At 40.0% G+C, this 17510-nt stretch overlaps 1 protein-coding gene across 1 annotated transcript in view; it reads right to left on the bottom strand.

Moving 5' to 3' along the window:
• HACD3 (3-hydroxyacyl-CoA dehydratase 3) overlaps positions 1–17510 on the bottom strand; it is a 32383-nt gene that overhangs the window by 10263 nt on the left and 4610 nt on the right. The window contains exons 2-6 of the mRNA XM_020870845.2: positions 15646–15688; positions 12627–12700; positions 11548–11712; positions 9889–9940; positions 7027–7137 (exon numbers count right to left, since the gene is read on the bottom strand). Of these exons, the coding sequence (XP_020726504.1) occupies positions 7027–7137; positions 9889–9940; positions 11548–11712; positions 12627–12700; positions 15646–15688 (445 nt within the window). The remainder of the gene's footprint in view (positions 1–7026; positions 7138–9888; positions 9941–11547; positions 11713–12626; positions 12701–15645; positions 15689–17510) is intronic.

The following is a 17510-nucleotide window of genomic DNA, read 5'->3' as shown; positions in this document are numbered from 1 at the left end:
ACTGGCACAAAGACAGAAATATAGATCAATGGAACAGAATAGAAAGCCCAGAGATAAATCCACGAACCTATGGTCACCTTATCTTCGACAAAGGAGGCAAGGATATACAATGGAAAAAAGACAACCTCTTTAACAAGTGGTGCTGGGAAAACTGGTCAACCACCTGTAAAAGAATGAAACTAGAACACTTTCTAACACCATACACAAAAATAAACTCAAAATGGATTAAAGATCTAAATGTAAGACCAGAAACTATAAAACTCCTAGAGGAGAACATAGGCAAAACACTCTCCGACATAAATCACAGCAGGATCCTCTATGACCCACATCCCAGAATTTTAGAAATAAAAGCAAAAATAAACAAATAGGACCTAATGAAACTTAAAAGCTTTTGCACAACAAAGGAAACTATAAGCAAGGTGAAAAGACAGCCCTCAGATTGGGAGAAAATAATAGCAAACGAAGCAACAGACAATGGATTAATCTCAAAAATATACAAGCAACTCCTCCAGCTCAACTCCAGAAAAATAAATGACCCAATCCAAAAATGTGCCGAAGAACTAAACAGACATTTCTCCAAAGAAGACATACAGATGGCTAACAAACACATGAAAAGATGCTCAACATCACTCATTATCAGAGAAATGCAAATCAAAACCACAATGAGGTACCATTATACGCCAGTCAGGATGGCTGCTATCCAAAAGTCTACAAGCAATAAATGCTGGGGAGGGTGTGGAGAAAAGGGAACCCTCTTACACTGTTGGTGGGAATGCAAATTAGTACAGCCACTATGGAAAACAGTGTGGAGATTTCTTAAAAAGCTGGAAATAGAACTGCCATATGACCCAGCAATCCCACTTCTGGGCATACACACCAAGGAAACCAGATCTGAAAGAGACACATGCACCCCAATGTTCATCGCAGCACTGTTTATAATAGCCAGGACATGGAAGCAACCTAGATGCCCATCAGCAGACGAATGGATGAGGAAGCTGTGGTACATATACACCATGGAATATTACTCAGCCATTAAAAAGAATTCATTTGAATCAGTTCTAATGAGATGGATGAAACTGGAGCCCATTATACAGAGCGAAGTAAGCCAGAAAGATAAAGACCATTACAGTATACTAACACATATATATGGAATTTAGAAAGATGGTAACGATAACCCTATATGCAAAACAGAAAAAGAGACTCAGATGTATAGAACAGACTTGTGGACTCTGGGAGAAGGCGAGGGTGGGATGTTTCAAGAGAACAGCATCGAAACATGTATATTATCTAGGGTGAAACACATCACCAGCCCAGGTTGGGTGCATGAGACAAGTGCTCGGGCCTGGTGCACTGGGAAGACCCAGAGGGATCGGGTGGAGAGGGAGGTGGGAGGTGGGACTGGGATGGGGAATACATGTAAATCCATGGCTAATTCATTTCAATGTATGACAAAAACTACTGTAATGATGTAAAGTAATTAGCCTCCAACTAATAAAAATAAATGGAAAAAAAAAAAGATTTGGCATATGGTAAATAAAAGTAGATCTTTTTGCTTTGCCTCTGATTTTATGGGAAATTCATCCTTGTTTCAATTCAGAAATAGAAATCTGATTTCTAAAATGACTGTTATAAAGAATATTAATAACATTAACATGCTTATAATACTGTTTTAAAAACAAAATGCAAAACTGTATACACAGCATGATTATAATTTTTAACTGCAGGAGAAAAAATAAAGACTAAAAGGAAATGGATGGAAATATTAAAACTGACGGACAATGGTTTATTCACCTCCCCTTCCAGGTCCCCAACACCTTCTCCCCACTTTTCTCCCATTTTCAAACTTTCTTAAATTGCTCCATTTACTTTTTTAAAATTTTTATTTATTTATTTATGGCTGTGCTGGGTCTTCATTGCTGCCCATGAGCTTTCTCTAGCTCATGAGTGGGGGCTACTCTCCTTGCCGTGCGCAGGCTTCTCACTGCAGTGCCTTCTGTTGTGGAGCGTGGGCTCCAGGCCCACAGGCTCAGTAGCTGTGGCGCAGGGGCTTAGTTGCCCTGTGGCATGTGGGATCTTCCCAGACGAGGGACTGAACCCATGTCCCCTGCATTAGCAGGCCGATTCTTAACCACTGGATCACCAGGGAAGCTCCAGCCCATTTACTTTTATGATCTGAAAAAAACTGTTTAAAGTACTAACAAGGTACTCATGTTAATGGACAAGGATTTAAATAATGATAGTATAAAACAGTACACTCTTTCTGGGCAGTATACATCAGAATCCTTAAAAACAATCTGCCCTTTAGTCTCATAATTCTTCAAGAACTTTTCTTAAGAAAGGTACATGGGTTTATTAGGAAGATATCCAACAAAGTGCCAAGAATCTATCACTCTGATAGATGGAATTACAGCAGAGTTTAAGTATTTAATTAATGCATTTTTATAATTAGAAAAAAACTTTATTTAATAAAAAAAAGTATTAATAGAGAGTTAAACACGAGTTTCTACAAGTTTGCTACTTCCTTAACATGCTGCTGCTGCTGCTAAGTCACTTCAGTCATGTCGACTCTGTGCGACCCCAGAGACTGCACCAACCAGGTTTCCCCCGTCCCTGGGATTCTCCAGGCAAGAACACTGGAGTGGGTTGCCATTTCCTTCTCCAATGCATGAAAGTGAAAAATGAAAGTGAAGTCGTGTCCAGCGCTTAGCAACCCCATGGACTGCAGCCTACCAGGCTCCTCCGACCAAGGGATTTTCCAGGCAAGAGTACTGGAGTGGGTTGCCATTGCCTTCTCCACCTTAACATGAGTTTAGCTTATACATGTTTATGTGAAAAAAACAAGTACATGTGTAGAATTTGCCATTCACCAACACCTTTTATTCTAAAAGAGATAACTACAAAGGACAAACTATAACCCTGGGTACCAGGCCCAGGTCTTTACTATACTTCTAGGACTGATGAGGGAAGAATTACAAGAGCAGCTCCATTCCGATAGGTGGTTAGGAAGGGACTCATCAAGCCAAAACAAATTACAGATCCAGGCAGCTAACTTTAAACACATGACCCAGATAATTTAGCAGCTTTTGGAGTGGATCACCTAATGGATAGCAGGCTTGCACAGGAACATTCAGAACCAATACAACTATGACAGGTTAAATAAATTATTTATGAATTGGAAAGTCCCTATTCATTCTATGAAACTTGTGTTAAATCCATACTAGTAAGAGCTACAGATCTGAGAACAACTGTCCGAGATTTCCTTTGCTTCTTTAAATAACCATCAGTGGACTTCCGGTTACACATGATTATAAGATGCTAGGCATTTAGGAAGTTTCTCCCTAGCCTACTACTGTGTTTTGCAGAATTCCAAGGAAAGACTGGAAAAACAATGTTCACTTCGTTCTAAAGATTCTGGAGCTAATTACAATTCACCTTTACAAACCTCAGATGGGAAAATTTAGGACTGAAGAATAAAACAGTCTACAGGACTTTTTCTCTTTTTAAATAGTTTCTTATTTTCCATTATGCTCATATTTTCCCTCATATTTACTTTACAAAATAAAGAAAAAATTTAAATGATCCATTCAAGCCATTTAAAAATGGTGCCTCTTCTTCCAATCATTCCATATTTATTGGTTGTTTTTTTTCTCCTTTTTATATTGGTGTGAACAAACTGGAAGAACAAGTTTGTCTGTTACTTCTTTAGCCTATCATAAGTATTTTTCCATATTATTACAACCTCTTTAAATACTTTACATTTGCTTCACAATATTCCACTGAGTGAACAATCTAAAGCAATCCTTCATTCATGGACATTTACATAGTGTCTAATTTGTCACTAATATAAATAATGCCATAATGTGTATTTTTTATAATTACTTTTTGGATATGAATAGTTAAGGTTCTTGATGTTGCTATTGTTGCTATTCTGTCATTCAATCATGTCCGACTCTTTCCAACTGCAAGGACTGCAGCACACCAGGCTTCCCTGTCCATCACCGTCTCCTAGAGCTTGCTCAAACTCATGTCCATTGAGTTGGTGATGCCATCCAACCATTTCATTCTCTGCCATCCCCTTTTCCTCCTATCTTTAATCTTTCCCGCATCAGGGTCTTTTCAAATGAGTCAGTTCTTCACATCAGGTGGCCAAAGTATTGGAGTTTCGGCTTCAGCATCAGTCCTTCCAATGAATATACAGGATTGATTTCCTTAGGATTGACTGGTTTGATCTCCTTGCAGTCCAAGGGACTCTCAAGAGTCTTCTCCAACACCACAGTTCAAAAGCATCAATTCTTCAGTGCTCAGACTTGCACCTTTTAATTTCATGGCTGCAGTCACCATCTGCAGTGATTTCAGAGCCCAAGAAAGAAAAGTCTGTCACTATTTCCATTGTTTCCCCATCTATTAGCCATGATCTTAATTTTTTGAATGCTGAGTTTTAAGCGAGCCTTTTCACTCTCCTCTTTCACTTTCATTAAGAGGCTCTTACTTCCTCTGTTTTCTGCCATAAGGGTGGTATCATCTGTGTATCTTGAGATTACTGTTATTTCTCCCAGTAATCTTGATTTCAGTTTGTGCTTCATCCAGCCCAGCGTTTCTCATGATGTACTCTGCATATAAGTTGAACAAGCAGGGTGACAATACACAGCCTTGACATCCTCTTTTCCCAGTTTGAAACCAGTCTGTTGTTCCATGTCCAGTTCTAACTGTTGCTTCTTGACCTGCACACAGATTTCTCAGGAGGAAGGTAAGGCGGTCTGGTATCCCCATCTCTTTAAGAATTTTCCACAGTGTGTTGTGATCCACACAGACAAAGGTTTTGGCAAAGTCAATGAAACAGAAGTAGATGCTTTTCTGGAACTCTCTTGCTTTTTCGATGATCCAGCGAATGTTGGCAATTTGATCTCTGGTTCCTCTGCTTTTTCTAAATCCAGCTTGAACACCTGGAAGTTCTCGATTCACGTACTGTTGAAGCCTCAGCTTGGAGAATTTTGAGCATTACTTTGCTAGTGTGTGAGATGAGTGTAATTGTGCAGTAGTTTGAACATTCTTTGGCATTGCCTTTCTTTGGGGTTGGAATGCAAAACTGACCTTTTCCAGTCCTGTGACCACTGTTGAGTTTTCCAAATTTGGTGGCATATTGAGTGCAGCATTTTAACAGTATCATCTTTTACAGATTTGAAATAGCTCAGCTGGAATTCCATCACCTCCACTAGCTTTGTTTGTAGTGATGCTTCTTAAGGCCCATTTGACTGCACACTCCAGGATGTCTGGATATAGACGAGTGATCACACCATCATGGTTACCTGGGTCATCGAGGTTCTTGAGTACCTTGCAAAATGATTTTCCCAAAGAGTTGTACTTAGGGACCCTCCCCAGTATCCACTGTTGTGTTTATTTTAGCATATGTTGTTTTCAATTAGGCATCTTAGAACTTTGCAAAACTGATACATAAAAAAATAGTATCTTTCATTTCCTTCACCATTACTGAGTTAAACATTTTGTTGTATGTTGATTAGTTTTATTTCCTCTTATGAACTGCCTGTTATGATCTTCATCTATTGGGTAGAGTTTTCACATTTTATTTATTTTTTTTTTAAGATTCTTTTTTTTTTTAATGTGAACCACTTTTTTTTTTAATTTGTTACAATGTTGCTTCTGGTTTTTTTTTTTTTTTTTCAGGTTCTAAATTTTATTTTTATTTTTTTTATTTTTTTTTTCCATTTATTTTTATTAGTTGGAGGCTAATTACTTTACATCATTACAGTAGTTTTTGTCATACATTGAAATGAATTAGCCAGAGTTTTCACATTTTAAAATCAATTTTACAAGTTGTTTATATGTAAAAAGAAAAAGTTGCCAATATTTGTTGCAATTTCCCACCAACCCTCCATCCCCATTTTGCTCAACTCAATATGCTTTTAATCTTTAATGTTGTTTTGGATGGATATTTTTAGATATATAGAAATTTAGGCATTTTATGTGGTCAAATACATTGACCTTTTTCTTTATGATTTCTTTTATTATTTTTAAAGTTAGAAAATCCTAACCTTCCACATGTGATTTTCATAAATTTACTTATATCTTCTACTATGACTTAACTTTCTGATATATGACTCCTAAGTTTTTGGGGGGCATTTTTTTTCCCTTTATATACAGTGTGAGAAGAGTTAAACAGATTATCTGCCTCACAAACCAAGCCAGTTTTCCTTGGAAACATTATTAGATTTCCCATCTAATAGAAAAAAATGACTGGATAATATTTTCCTTTCCATTGATTCAAGATTCCTTTTTATCATATACATAATCTGGCCATATATTCTGAGCTACTTAGTCTGATCTATTAATTAGTCTACCCTTATACTAATACTACACTATTTTAATAATATTTTTTCATGGCAGGTTGAGAAAATCCTCTCCCATTCCTGTCTCTTCCCTCAGATTTTACTATTTATGGTTCACAATAAAATTTCAGAACACTTTAGATCACATTCTCAAAAATGTTCTATTGTCATTTACTTTGGCCAGAATTCTGTTAAACATATAAACTAATTTAGCAAGAACTAATATCTTTACGATAGTCTTTTCATTCAGTTTCACAACAGTCCACTTAGTCTATTTAGGCTCCAAAGGAGTGAGATCCCTTTAGGACTTTGTGTAAATTTGACACTAGGAGTATCACATCAATTTAGTTAGTTATAAATGAATTATCAAGCAATGAATAAGTAAGGGATGTTAGTCCAAGATGTACCCCTAGCTAGCTGTGTGGATGTGGACCATTTCTTTGACCATCTCCAAATCTGTTTCCTCACCTATTAAATGAACAGAACATCCAGTCAGCCTGTTTCACAAGGTCATGGGAAGTGAGAGATGTGAACATAAAGAAAAGTCTGAATACGGTGGGGGTGGAAGGGGTTGGTGTGGCAGGCTGGTATTGTTAATACCAAAGGCAGAAAGTGTTACTTCTGGTGAATAGTGGGCCAAACTACTCAAAAAAGAAAGCAAGCTTTGAAACTGCATACTTGCCTTTTCCCAAGATAAAGAATCTCACAGTCATGTTGACAAATATCCAAGAGAATCCCAAGAACTGCACTAGATTATACATGAACAGGTATCCTTTCTTCAAGCTTGTAAGAGCTGAAAAGCAAAGAAAGGCAGAAAGATGTTAAAAGCAGTAGTCACAGCAGGAGACAAGTATGTGGGGTTTACCCGGATGACTCCATCCCTCTTTCCTACATGGGTGCCCTAAGCTCCTCAACAAATACCTGGCCCAGATCTGCACCAACCGGCTCTTGGTCCCACAGAAAACAGATAAGGAAAATTATAAGGCACATTGTAGTCCAAGGTATATCTTCAGTGGTCTTTTCCCTTACAGTCTTGAAGGGTAAGTATACAGACTTAACAAATCCAAGAAGGAAAAGGAAAAACTACATCTGACAAAGAATAACTGACTAGCTAAGGAGGCATTATAAGGAAAGGAAACAAAGCTATATTCAGTCCTTGCTCCTGTCATCTTAATATAACCTACAGCTTCTTCTTTTCCAGAATTTTTTTAGGGCACATAGGTCAAACTACCTCAAAGAAATACAAACTGAATTTTTAAAAATCTAATATTTGATCATGTGTCCATCCAACCAAACATTAAGTGAACACCTACAACATGCAAGACACTGTAAGTGGCATCACTGAGCTTCAAAGATGGTTAAGACATGATGCTCCTAACCCGAACCCTAACCCTAACCCTCAGAGAGTTTACAATCTAAAATCCATATTACAAATTGAGTAAATCCATGGCTAATTCATTTCAATGTATGACAAAAACCACTGCAATGCTGTAAAGTAATTAGCCTCCAACTAATAAAAATAAATGGAAAAAACAAATAAAATAAAAAATAAATAAATAAAAAATAAAATCCATATTACAAATTGAGAGTGACAGGTAATATCCTGTGAGAATTTCAAGGTGAGAAAATGACTTTAGACTAGAGAAGCATGTATCAGGCCAAGTCTGCAGGATGAGATGGTTACCTAATCAGGGCCTGGGAAGATGGAAGAATGAGGATATGACCAAAGGCAGAAAACTGCAAGCCAGTTTGCAGAAGCAAGAAGCTCCTTGCTTCTCAAGAAGCGAGGAGAATAAAGGTAATTAACTTTGCAGCCTAAGGGTTTGCAAAGACATAGCAAATAATGGAATTAAGGGAGGAGTAAGGAGCTTAGACAGAGTCACTGGTTGAGTCAAAGGAGTAGGGCAAAGGAAAGAATAATTAAGAAGAGCTTTGGAGTTCAGGTTTTGCTGCTACACATTTATTCCTACCTACATATTTTTATAGCCACATATCAGTGTTTCTATAGAGATATCCAGCATAGACACTTGGTTGATGCTCAAATAATCACACTTAGTATGTCCAATCAAAAACAGCCTTATCCCAAGGGGTCAAAAAAGTCATACTTGCAGCAACATTTAACAAATTAAAATGTTTTTTCTTCAAAACTACAAAAATGTATTACATTTCCCCATTTAAAGAACTTTATCAGGAGACTTTATGAATTTAGACACAACTGTTAAAGCTTTTTCTAGGATCATAAAATAATCCATACATAAGAATTTTTACACATTTCAGAAGTTTATCCCCCTAAAACACCAAAAAATTAAATTTCAAGGTGGCTTTTTTATGTCGTTATTCTTCATCTCCACTAATCCTCTCCCCTCTTCTGCTATTCTAAAGCAGAAAATTCCTCTAAATTAGCGGTTATTCAAATTTTTTTTAAAGCAACAAATTGTCTTTTCCATAAGAAGTGTTATCCAGGACGCTAATACATAAAGCACAAAAGCCAAGCTGCTCTAATTGAAGTGGACCCACCTGCTTGGCTTACCTCTCCATAGCATCTCTGGGAAACCCTAGGGTACCATGGAACATAGCTTGAAAACAACTGCTCTAAAATTTCCCCTTCAGTTGTCTCCGACTCTTTGCGACCCCATGGAGCATACAGTCCATGGGATTCTCCAGGCCAGAATACTGGAGTGGGTAGCCTTTCCCTTCTCCAAGGGATCTTCCCAACCCAGGGGTCGAACCCAGGTCTCCCGCATTGCAGGCGGATTCTTTACCAACTGAGCTATGAGGGAAGCTCTTTCCCAACTTATGGCATGCCAAATAAGAGCCACTAAAACTTGAAAAGTTTTTTATTTTGGACAATGAGGAACACTTATTTATTCTGCTTTTCGGCATTAATTTTGTATAGACCTGCATGGTCCTCCAACTAAAATGGATAAGCTCTTTGAGCACAGGTGCTCTGATGGATTCACTGGCTCCAAAGCTCAAAGGCCTAGGACAATGCTTTCCATAAAGAATGATTTTAAGATAGCTGCTGAACTTAATCTATGATACCCAGAAGACAACACGCTTACAGAGTTTCCTGCTTGGACAGACAGAGAAATAGAACTGAATTTTTAAAAGGTTAATGAACAGCAGGACTATACAGAATACTTTCCATCTTTAAAGCTGACAACCACAGCCCTTATGATCTCGGTTAGGAAAACAACACCAGATTGGAAGAACCGTAGTCAGGGACCATGCAGTCATTTCCAGGTCTCTGCAGGACTTGCTGACACCGAGCACCCTACTGGGCCAGTCCAGGGGGCTGAGGTTCTTCCATTCTGCCACACCAACCTTGGTGTACCCAGATGATGCCAGGCCCCCCAACAGCAGGGAAACAGTAGAAGTAAATAACCCTTCTGATGTGGGTTTGCACAGCTTAAGCGCGGGACATGAAGGATTTCTCACAAACTCATCCGCCCAATACGAGCCCTCCTGCCAGGTCACACTGACCCATACTCCCAGCTCTGTCACAAGTGAACCGGCAACTACCATAGCAGCCGGGGCAACTTACTTTCAGGGGAGCCTTGGCTTTCCAGTCTGAGTTTATTTAAGCGTTCTTCTTCCTAGAATTTGGACAGAAGTTTTCCAAGAACACAAGTTAGACTACTGTATGGTACAGGGAACTATATTCAGTATCCTGTGATAAACCATAAGGGAGAAGAATATGGAAAAGGATGTGTATATATGTGTATACGTGAGTCACTCTGCCGTACTGCAATAATCTATCTAACATTGAATTTTAATTATACTTCAGTAAAAAAATAAACTGGGAAAAAAAAAAAAACACACAAGTTAAAACCCCCAGATGCTTGCAGAAGCCCATGAGAGAGAAATGATCTGACTCCTTCAAAGCCACCTCCTCCTCCAATTGTGTTCTCACTCCCTTGGGGAAAATGTCTGAACCCATGGTCCTAAAAAGTCTGATTCCTTAGTGGATAGCATTGGCACTACAGAATGACCATCCAGTGCTCACAGAATTAAACCAATCAGCTGGCTTCCAAACTACAAAGTGGGCAGCCTTAAGGTCTTAGAGCTGGAAAAGACATCTAGAAAATTTGTCATGGTTGTAGAAACAAAACAGAAATTTAAGACAGGAAATAGACTGCTATTTCATTTTTTAAGACTTTGATAACTTTCCAGAAGCTAAAATCAAATCTCCAACATCAGTGTGACTTTATATTAGAATAATATAGATATCGATGGACATATATGGAAATACTTATAGATACATGTATATACATGGGCTAGTATACACACATATATTTCCTTGTGCTGTCAGCTGAGAGAACCTAAAAGCAATACCTCAGTAGCAGTGAGCATACTTAGCACCCAGATCACCTAGATCCTGGTTTCCACTATCATTCTGCAATAAAAAGAACAGGCGTGGGGATATACCAGATAAACCTGGAGCAGTTTACAGTGCCAAAAATTAAGGATGCATTTTAAAAAAAAAAAGGCCCATGATGATGGAGCTGTGTCAGAGGGACACAAAAGCCAACTGCAAGAGCTTCCAGTGGCCAAAGATAGAGCAATCTGAGAAACAAGATATATAACACGGTATTGGATTACAGCCCAAATGATAAAACAAATCTGTACTGATATGAGCAAATGACAATATCCATACTGATATAAATAAATGACAATAAATAAAGGATAAGAGGAAAATCTCCCATGCAGAAGAATTCCAAATACAGTATACAGATACTCCACCCTAAGAATGGGAAGCATAACTCCTGGCTCCTTAAGTGTGGACTGTGCATAGTGACTTCCTTCCAAAGAAAACAGTAAAGGAAGGAGAGGAGTAACATCACAGTGGAGAAACCTACCAAAACTACTCACATCCAGGTGATCAAGACTGACATCGACAGCTGTAGTCACGTTGAGAGTATACAACCTTGACATGACATGATGAGAACGGCACTTCACCTCTGTGGGCTTCCTACCCAAGACCCATCACCCTAAGCTAATCACGAGAAAAACATCAAACAAAACCCAATTGAGGAATAGTCTACAAAATACATGACCAATACTTCTATAAAACCACGTCTCCAGGTCATTCAGGGAATTTAGATTTTTGTCCTTATTCTATCAGATCCTGATAGATATCTGAGGTGGCCCATATAACCTGGGTTCCTCATGACTTCTGTCTAGATCCCAGATCCTTACTAACCTTGGCTCTGAGCTCCATTTCAGCATCAGACTCGTCCAGCCAACGATCAAAGTCAGGGGCCAAGAAGAGTGGGCGCTTCTCCTGCTTGGTGAGTCTCTCCCACCACTGACTCACCTTCTTCTGTACAGTGATGTTGACCTGCCTCTGGGTCAGTTTGTAAACCGGCTAGGAGAGAAAGCAAGAACGTGAGAATGCCCTTTCCCGTGCCCCCTCCTTCCCTTGAAACTGCACAGGCCACTGAGGCTGCAGAGAGAAGCTGCATGGTCCTTACTGCCGTTCCTTCTCAGCTCCCAACAGTCCGGAGGCAGAGCATCTAGACCAAGGGCTGGTATGAGGGAGAAGTGCTGAGAACGGCAGTGTCTTGCTCTGGTTCCCTCCCCACCACCCTGCCCGGCTGAGGACACAGGAGGAAAGCCGGATAAGAAAGGCAGATAGCCTTGGTTATCTCGGCAGAAACTAGCATGAACACCTTACTGGAGCTACATCATGCCAGGCACCACATCCAACCACCTTCTCAGGTGCACCAACCGCCTTCCAAATCTTCTTCCCATGAAGATGATTCAATTCAAATGGTCAGTGGTTTCCAGCATCTAGAAAGGCCTGCATCAAGGCCAGAACTGTAGTGTATCAGTTACAGCTTTTTTACAAGCAGTCTTTCACTACAGAGCCTTCTCAACTAAGCTCAATTCTCAGGGGCTGTTCCAACTCCTTATTTCTCTGTAAGGCCTCTCTCTTTGCCTCCAAAGCAAGTCCCAGACTGCTGACTATTAAGAAACTCACAGCTGGAAAGAAACTGAGAGATCCCCTTAACCCAATCCGTCATGTAACATATGAGAAAACTGAAATGCAAAGAAGTGAGGAGACTTCTTCACACCACTAATAATGATACAGCCCAGATTCAACTCAGGTTCTCCAATTTTCCTCTTACTCTGTGGCTAACACCTGGGCTCTGTTCCAAACAAAAGATATATTCTGCTTAGGTTTATCTTCTTCCCCGTAAGGCTTGCCCCCCATTTCACAAAACTATTAAGTATTTATTTCTTAAATTAGAAAGGGAAGTAAGGAAGGAAAGAACATACCTCTGGCTTCACAAGGTCTAAGAACTCCAGGTGAAATTCATAAACATTGTCTCCTTTGGCACCATGCCCCTGAGCTATAAAGAAATGTAGGTTGCTGTGAACTTGAGCAGAGCAATGCCATTCAAAAGTTAGCTTGGTACACTTCTTTCAGAAGTATGCAAATATTAACAGGTCCTCCCAAGTGAGTGGGGGTTTGTGAGCAGAGGTACTCAACAGCTAGATGAAAGCTAAATCCTGGACAAAAGTTTATCTCCTTATGACTTTCTGATGATCAATTCCAGAATATTTACTTAATCTTCTAATGAGGCCTCAATGATGGCCAGTATAAATAACAGACAAGAAAAAAGAATACAGAAAGCAAAACCAAACATAACACATAGATATAAATTTAACTCTCACATTTACTTTGGCTCTGAATCCACAGCAGAGAAAAGTCAAGTAGGTGTATTCTCTTGACTGCAATTAAGGAAAGTTGCAGGGTACATGGACCCTCTCATGTACCGTCTCAAAGAAAATTCTAAATTTAACATCTTCTAACCAGAGACGGGAGATTTTTCAGGTGACACCAGTGATAATGAACCTGCCGGCCAGTACAGGAAACATAAGACATGAGTTTGATCTCTGGGTCAAGATCATCCCCTAGAGGAGGACATGGCAACCCACTCCAGTGTTCTTGCCTGGAGAATCCCATGCACAGAGGAGGCTGGGGTCTACAGTCCATGGGGTCACAAAGAGTCGGACAGGACTGAAGCAACTCACACACACAACCAGGGATAGACAATGGACTGGCTGACTGCTCCTTTAGCACATTCCAAATGGGATAACTAAGAGAAATAACATTTTCTCAGCTCATTCCCAAGAGGACAAAAGGAACTAGGAGGAAAGTCCTCAGGTTGACCATCATGCCATTCCTGGGCCGTGACATGGCATTTCCCCCCAAAGGAAGCAGTTGCCATGCCTAAAAGCCAGTGACTATGTGATGTCCCTGCCCTCTAACTCTTGGGATTATCTTTCCTCATCTGATCATTTGTGGTAACACTTGCCTATTATGTGCTACAGGTAGCTACTCTCTAAGACCATAAATTCCTTAAGGTAGGACAGTCTAGAAAGCTCCACATGGCAACATACACGTTTATCATTTTAATTTCCTTTCAAATGCTGAGCTCCCTCCAAAATCTAAGCCATTACCACCATAGCTCTCACTTGGAAAAGTAGATTCAAAAGCCAGGCTGTGCTTTCATGTAAGTATATTAAGGTAGATGGAGTCTCATATAAAGCAGAAACTCTTCAGTCTCCCACAACCCTAGTCACTTACTAATGACATTCCAAGGAACCAGAATAGAGAGACAGCAGGGAGAATCCCACTCCACTGGGCATCAACGAATCCAGACCTACTCTCTCAGGCTCAGCAGGAAATTTCCTGATGAACTAAGAAGGAAATGGAGGTGAATTCACAGAATCAAAGACTCTCAAGAGTTGGAAAGGCTTAAGATACTGTCTAAAGTACAGTGTTTACACCAGTCAGGATGGCTGCTATCCAAAAGTCTACAAGCAATAAATGCTGGAGAGGGTGTGGAGAAAAGGGAACCCTCTTACTCTGTTGGTGGGAATGCAAACTAGTACAGCCACTATGGAGAACAGTGTGGAGATTCCTTAAAAAACTGGAACTAGAACTGCCATATGACCCAGCAATCCCACTCCTGGGCATACACACCGAGGAAACTAGATCTGAAAGAGACATGTGCACCCCAATGTTCATCACAGCACTGTTAATAATAGCCAGGACCTGGAAGCAACCTAGATGCCCATCAGTAGACGAATGGATAAGAAAGCTATGGTACATATACACAATGGAATATTACTCAGCCATTAAAAAGAATACATTTGTATCAGTTCTAATAAGATGAACGAAACTGGAGCCCATTATACAGAGTGAAGTAAGCCAGAAAGATAAAGACCAGTACAGTATACTAACGCATATATATGGAATTTAAAAAGATGTTAACGATAACACAAAATGGAAAAAGAAACACAGATGTACAGAACAGACTTTTGGACTCTGTGGGAGAAGGTAAGGGTGGGATGTTCTGAGAGAACAGCATTGAAACAAGTATACTATCAAGGGTGAAACAGATCGCCAGCCCAGGTTGGATGCATGAGACAACTGCTCAGGGCTGGTGCACTGGGAAGACCCAGAGGGATGGGATGGAGAGGGAGGTGGGAGGGGGGATCGGGATGGGGAACACATGTAAATCCATGGCTGATTCATGTCAAAGTATGGCAAAAACCACTACAATACTGTAAAGTAATTAGCCTCCAACTAATAAAAATAAATGAAAAAAATTAAAAAAAATAATAATAAAGTACAGTGTTTATTAAACTGGTCTGTCAGTATAACATCAGGGAGCCACAAAGTCTCATTAAGAAAATTTCTATTTTTTGGTTTTGTTCTAATATTTTTAAAAAGAAGCATGTTAGGAGTCATCTAGATGGCTACCTTATAATCAAGTAATACTAGATGGGTTCAGTGGCTGTTTGCCACTGCGTTCACAAGTGTAATGGCATCAAATATCACTTACAGTGACCATATTTAACTCTTAACATGTTTCTCAATCTAGGGTCTATGGCCCTAGAGGATCCTGTAGATATATGTTCAGGTGCCCTTGGATCTTCAAGTTTAAGAAACACAGATTATAACCCAATATTCTAATTTTATAGGCCCACAGAAATCAGTAAGTTGTCCAAAGTAGTAGCAGAATTTTAAGTAAAAGGTAAATCTCCCTATTTCTAACCTAGGATACCATTTTGCTATAGCTACTGCCTTTCCCAGGGGAAAGTGGGATGTTAAACAAATTATTGAGCTCTCTGATCTTATACCTCAAAACAACATAATTTACCCCACGAGTATCAGAAAGGTAAACATCAATAGTGAGTAAAATAAACAGATAAAAATAAAAAGCAACCATCACAATGTCTCCTTAACTGTTAGAGGCCTGGGAACCTTTGCCCAGATACTGACCTTTGAAATGTAGCACATTTTCAGTGATGCTGATGGCAGGATTCTGTGGAAAGAGACCAAGAAAGCAAGAAGGACAGTTCAATGAAGAGAAAAATCAAATTAAAACCAGTGGCTTACTTCCCTCCCTACATCCTTCCACCTTGGGGACTCCACCTTCCTGCCCTGTGCTTCCTCCAGAAAACATATTCAGTCATTTCCTCCCATCTCAGTGGAGGGTTTGTCTGTATCTATCTGTACGCATGTGAGATTGCAGGCTCCCGCAAGAAGGACCCTACACTGCTCTGCTGCGCCGAGCAATCATATACTGAATCGGTCCATCCTACTCAAGGTCAGTGGAACACGGGGCCATGTGAGATGCCGTCGGGGAATACACAGATCTCTAAGACTCAGTCCCTGAGCTGTGGAGGCAGGGAATCTAGTAGAACAGATGAGTCATATCCTGTGAAAAGAAACAATATAGTATCAAGTAACATATGCTCAAGATCAAAAGAGTAGTAAAAACACTTAAGTTTTTACGGGCATTTAAGAAGAGAGTGAGTACAACAGGAACAGAACTGTTGGGGACAGCCTTACCAGGAGTGACACCCATACGGCATCATGAAAAACAAATTAATTCCTGTATGTTAAGTGAAGGGCTGCAGATTACAGGCAGTTGAATGAAAATAAAAATGTGCGGTCCCTTAGTCTTAGGCTCCACGCTCTCTTAACCTCTATCCAAACCAAGACTAGAAGAGATGGAAATTCTCCAAATTGTTCATTTATTCCCAGAAGTTGCTATGTGCCTTTTAGCAACTTAACTCTTACCCCCTCCCCAGGGGGTGAGAAACAGTTTGCATCCTAACTCCCAGATCAAAATTAACAGGCAAGAAGCAGCATGTTTCCAGGGCCATAACTAGTTCATTTACTCTTTTGTAGGCTCTGCTCTCTGCATCAAAGAAAAACAAACGAGACAGAAGGTAAAGGGGACGTTTATTCTAACAGTGGGAGCCTAAATGCTTCATTCATAACCAAGTGTTAGGAAAAGGGGGAGCATGAAGGCTGGGTTAGGGAGCTTTTAAGCCAAGAACCTCCCCAGTGAGAATATAGACTTGAGGCTGAGAAGCTCACCCACAGGGGCTAATAATCCAGATGATCTCTGTGCCAGGGAGAGGGAATTAAGGAACTTCATCAAAAAAGTTATACTTTCAGGGGCATGGCTCCTCTATAAGGGAAACAGGGTTTTAGAGTGAGTATTACCATGAAGGCTTGAGTTCTGGGATGTCTTAGTGGTACATTTCCTGTCTAGGTCACTTCTTTCCTGTGTTCCCCATATCCTAATTCACTTCGAAAGGAGAAAAGGAGTTTGTGGGGGCTCAGTTTATTCTCCTCAGACATAAGATGTGTGCAGCCAAGGTTTAAGCTCTAGCCACAGCACAAGGCCTGCAGTTCATTAAGCATTGTGAGCCAGATTTTAGATGCTAACTCCTTCCCTGGTAGCTCAGTCAGTAAAGAAACTGCCTGCACAGCAAGAGACCAGGATTCAATCCTTGAGTCAGTAAGATCCCCTGGAGAAAGAAATGGCAACCTACTCCAGTATTCTTGCTTGGAGAACCCCATCAACAGAGGAACCTAGTGGGCTACAGTCCATGGGGTCGCAAGAGTTGGACACAACTTAGCAACTAAACCACCACCAACTCCTACCCAGCAGTACGCTGGGCATGTCAGGTTCAGCTTCTCCAAAGGTGTGGGTAATTAAGGAAGATATTTCAATTAAAAAATTTTTTTTTGCCAGAAACAAGCTCAAAACTTGGAAGGGAGAGACGTGGAAGCAATAAAAAAAAATAAAATCTATGTCTATAAATGAGATTGGTCTATAATTTCCCTTT

The sequence above is a fragment of the Odocoileus virginianus genome, chromosome 6 (assembly GCF_023699985.2).
Source record: "Odocoileus virginianus isolate 20LAN1187 ecotype Illinois chromosome 6, Ovbor_1.2, whole genome shotgun sequence".
Classification (NCBI taxonomy): domain Eukaryota; kingdom Metazoa; phylum Chordata; class Mammalia; order Artiodactyla; family Cervidae; genus Odocoileus; species Odocoileus virginianus.
This window is presented reverse-complemented; position numbering and strand designations above follow the sequence as displayed.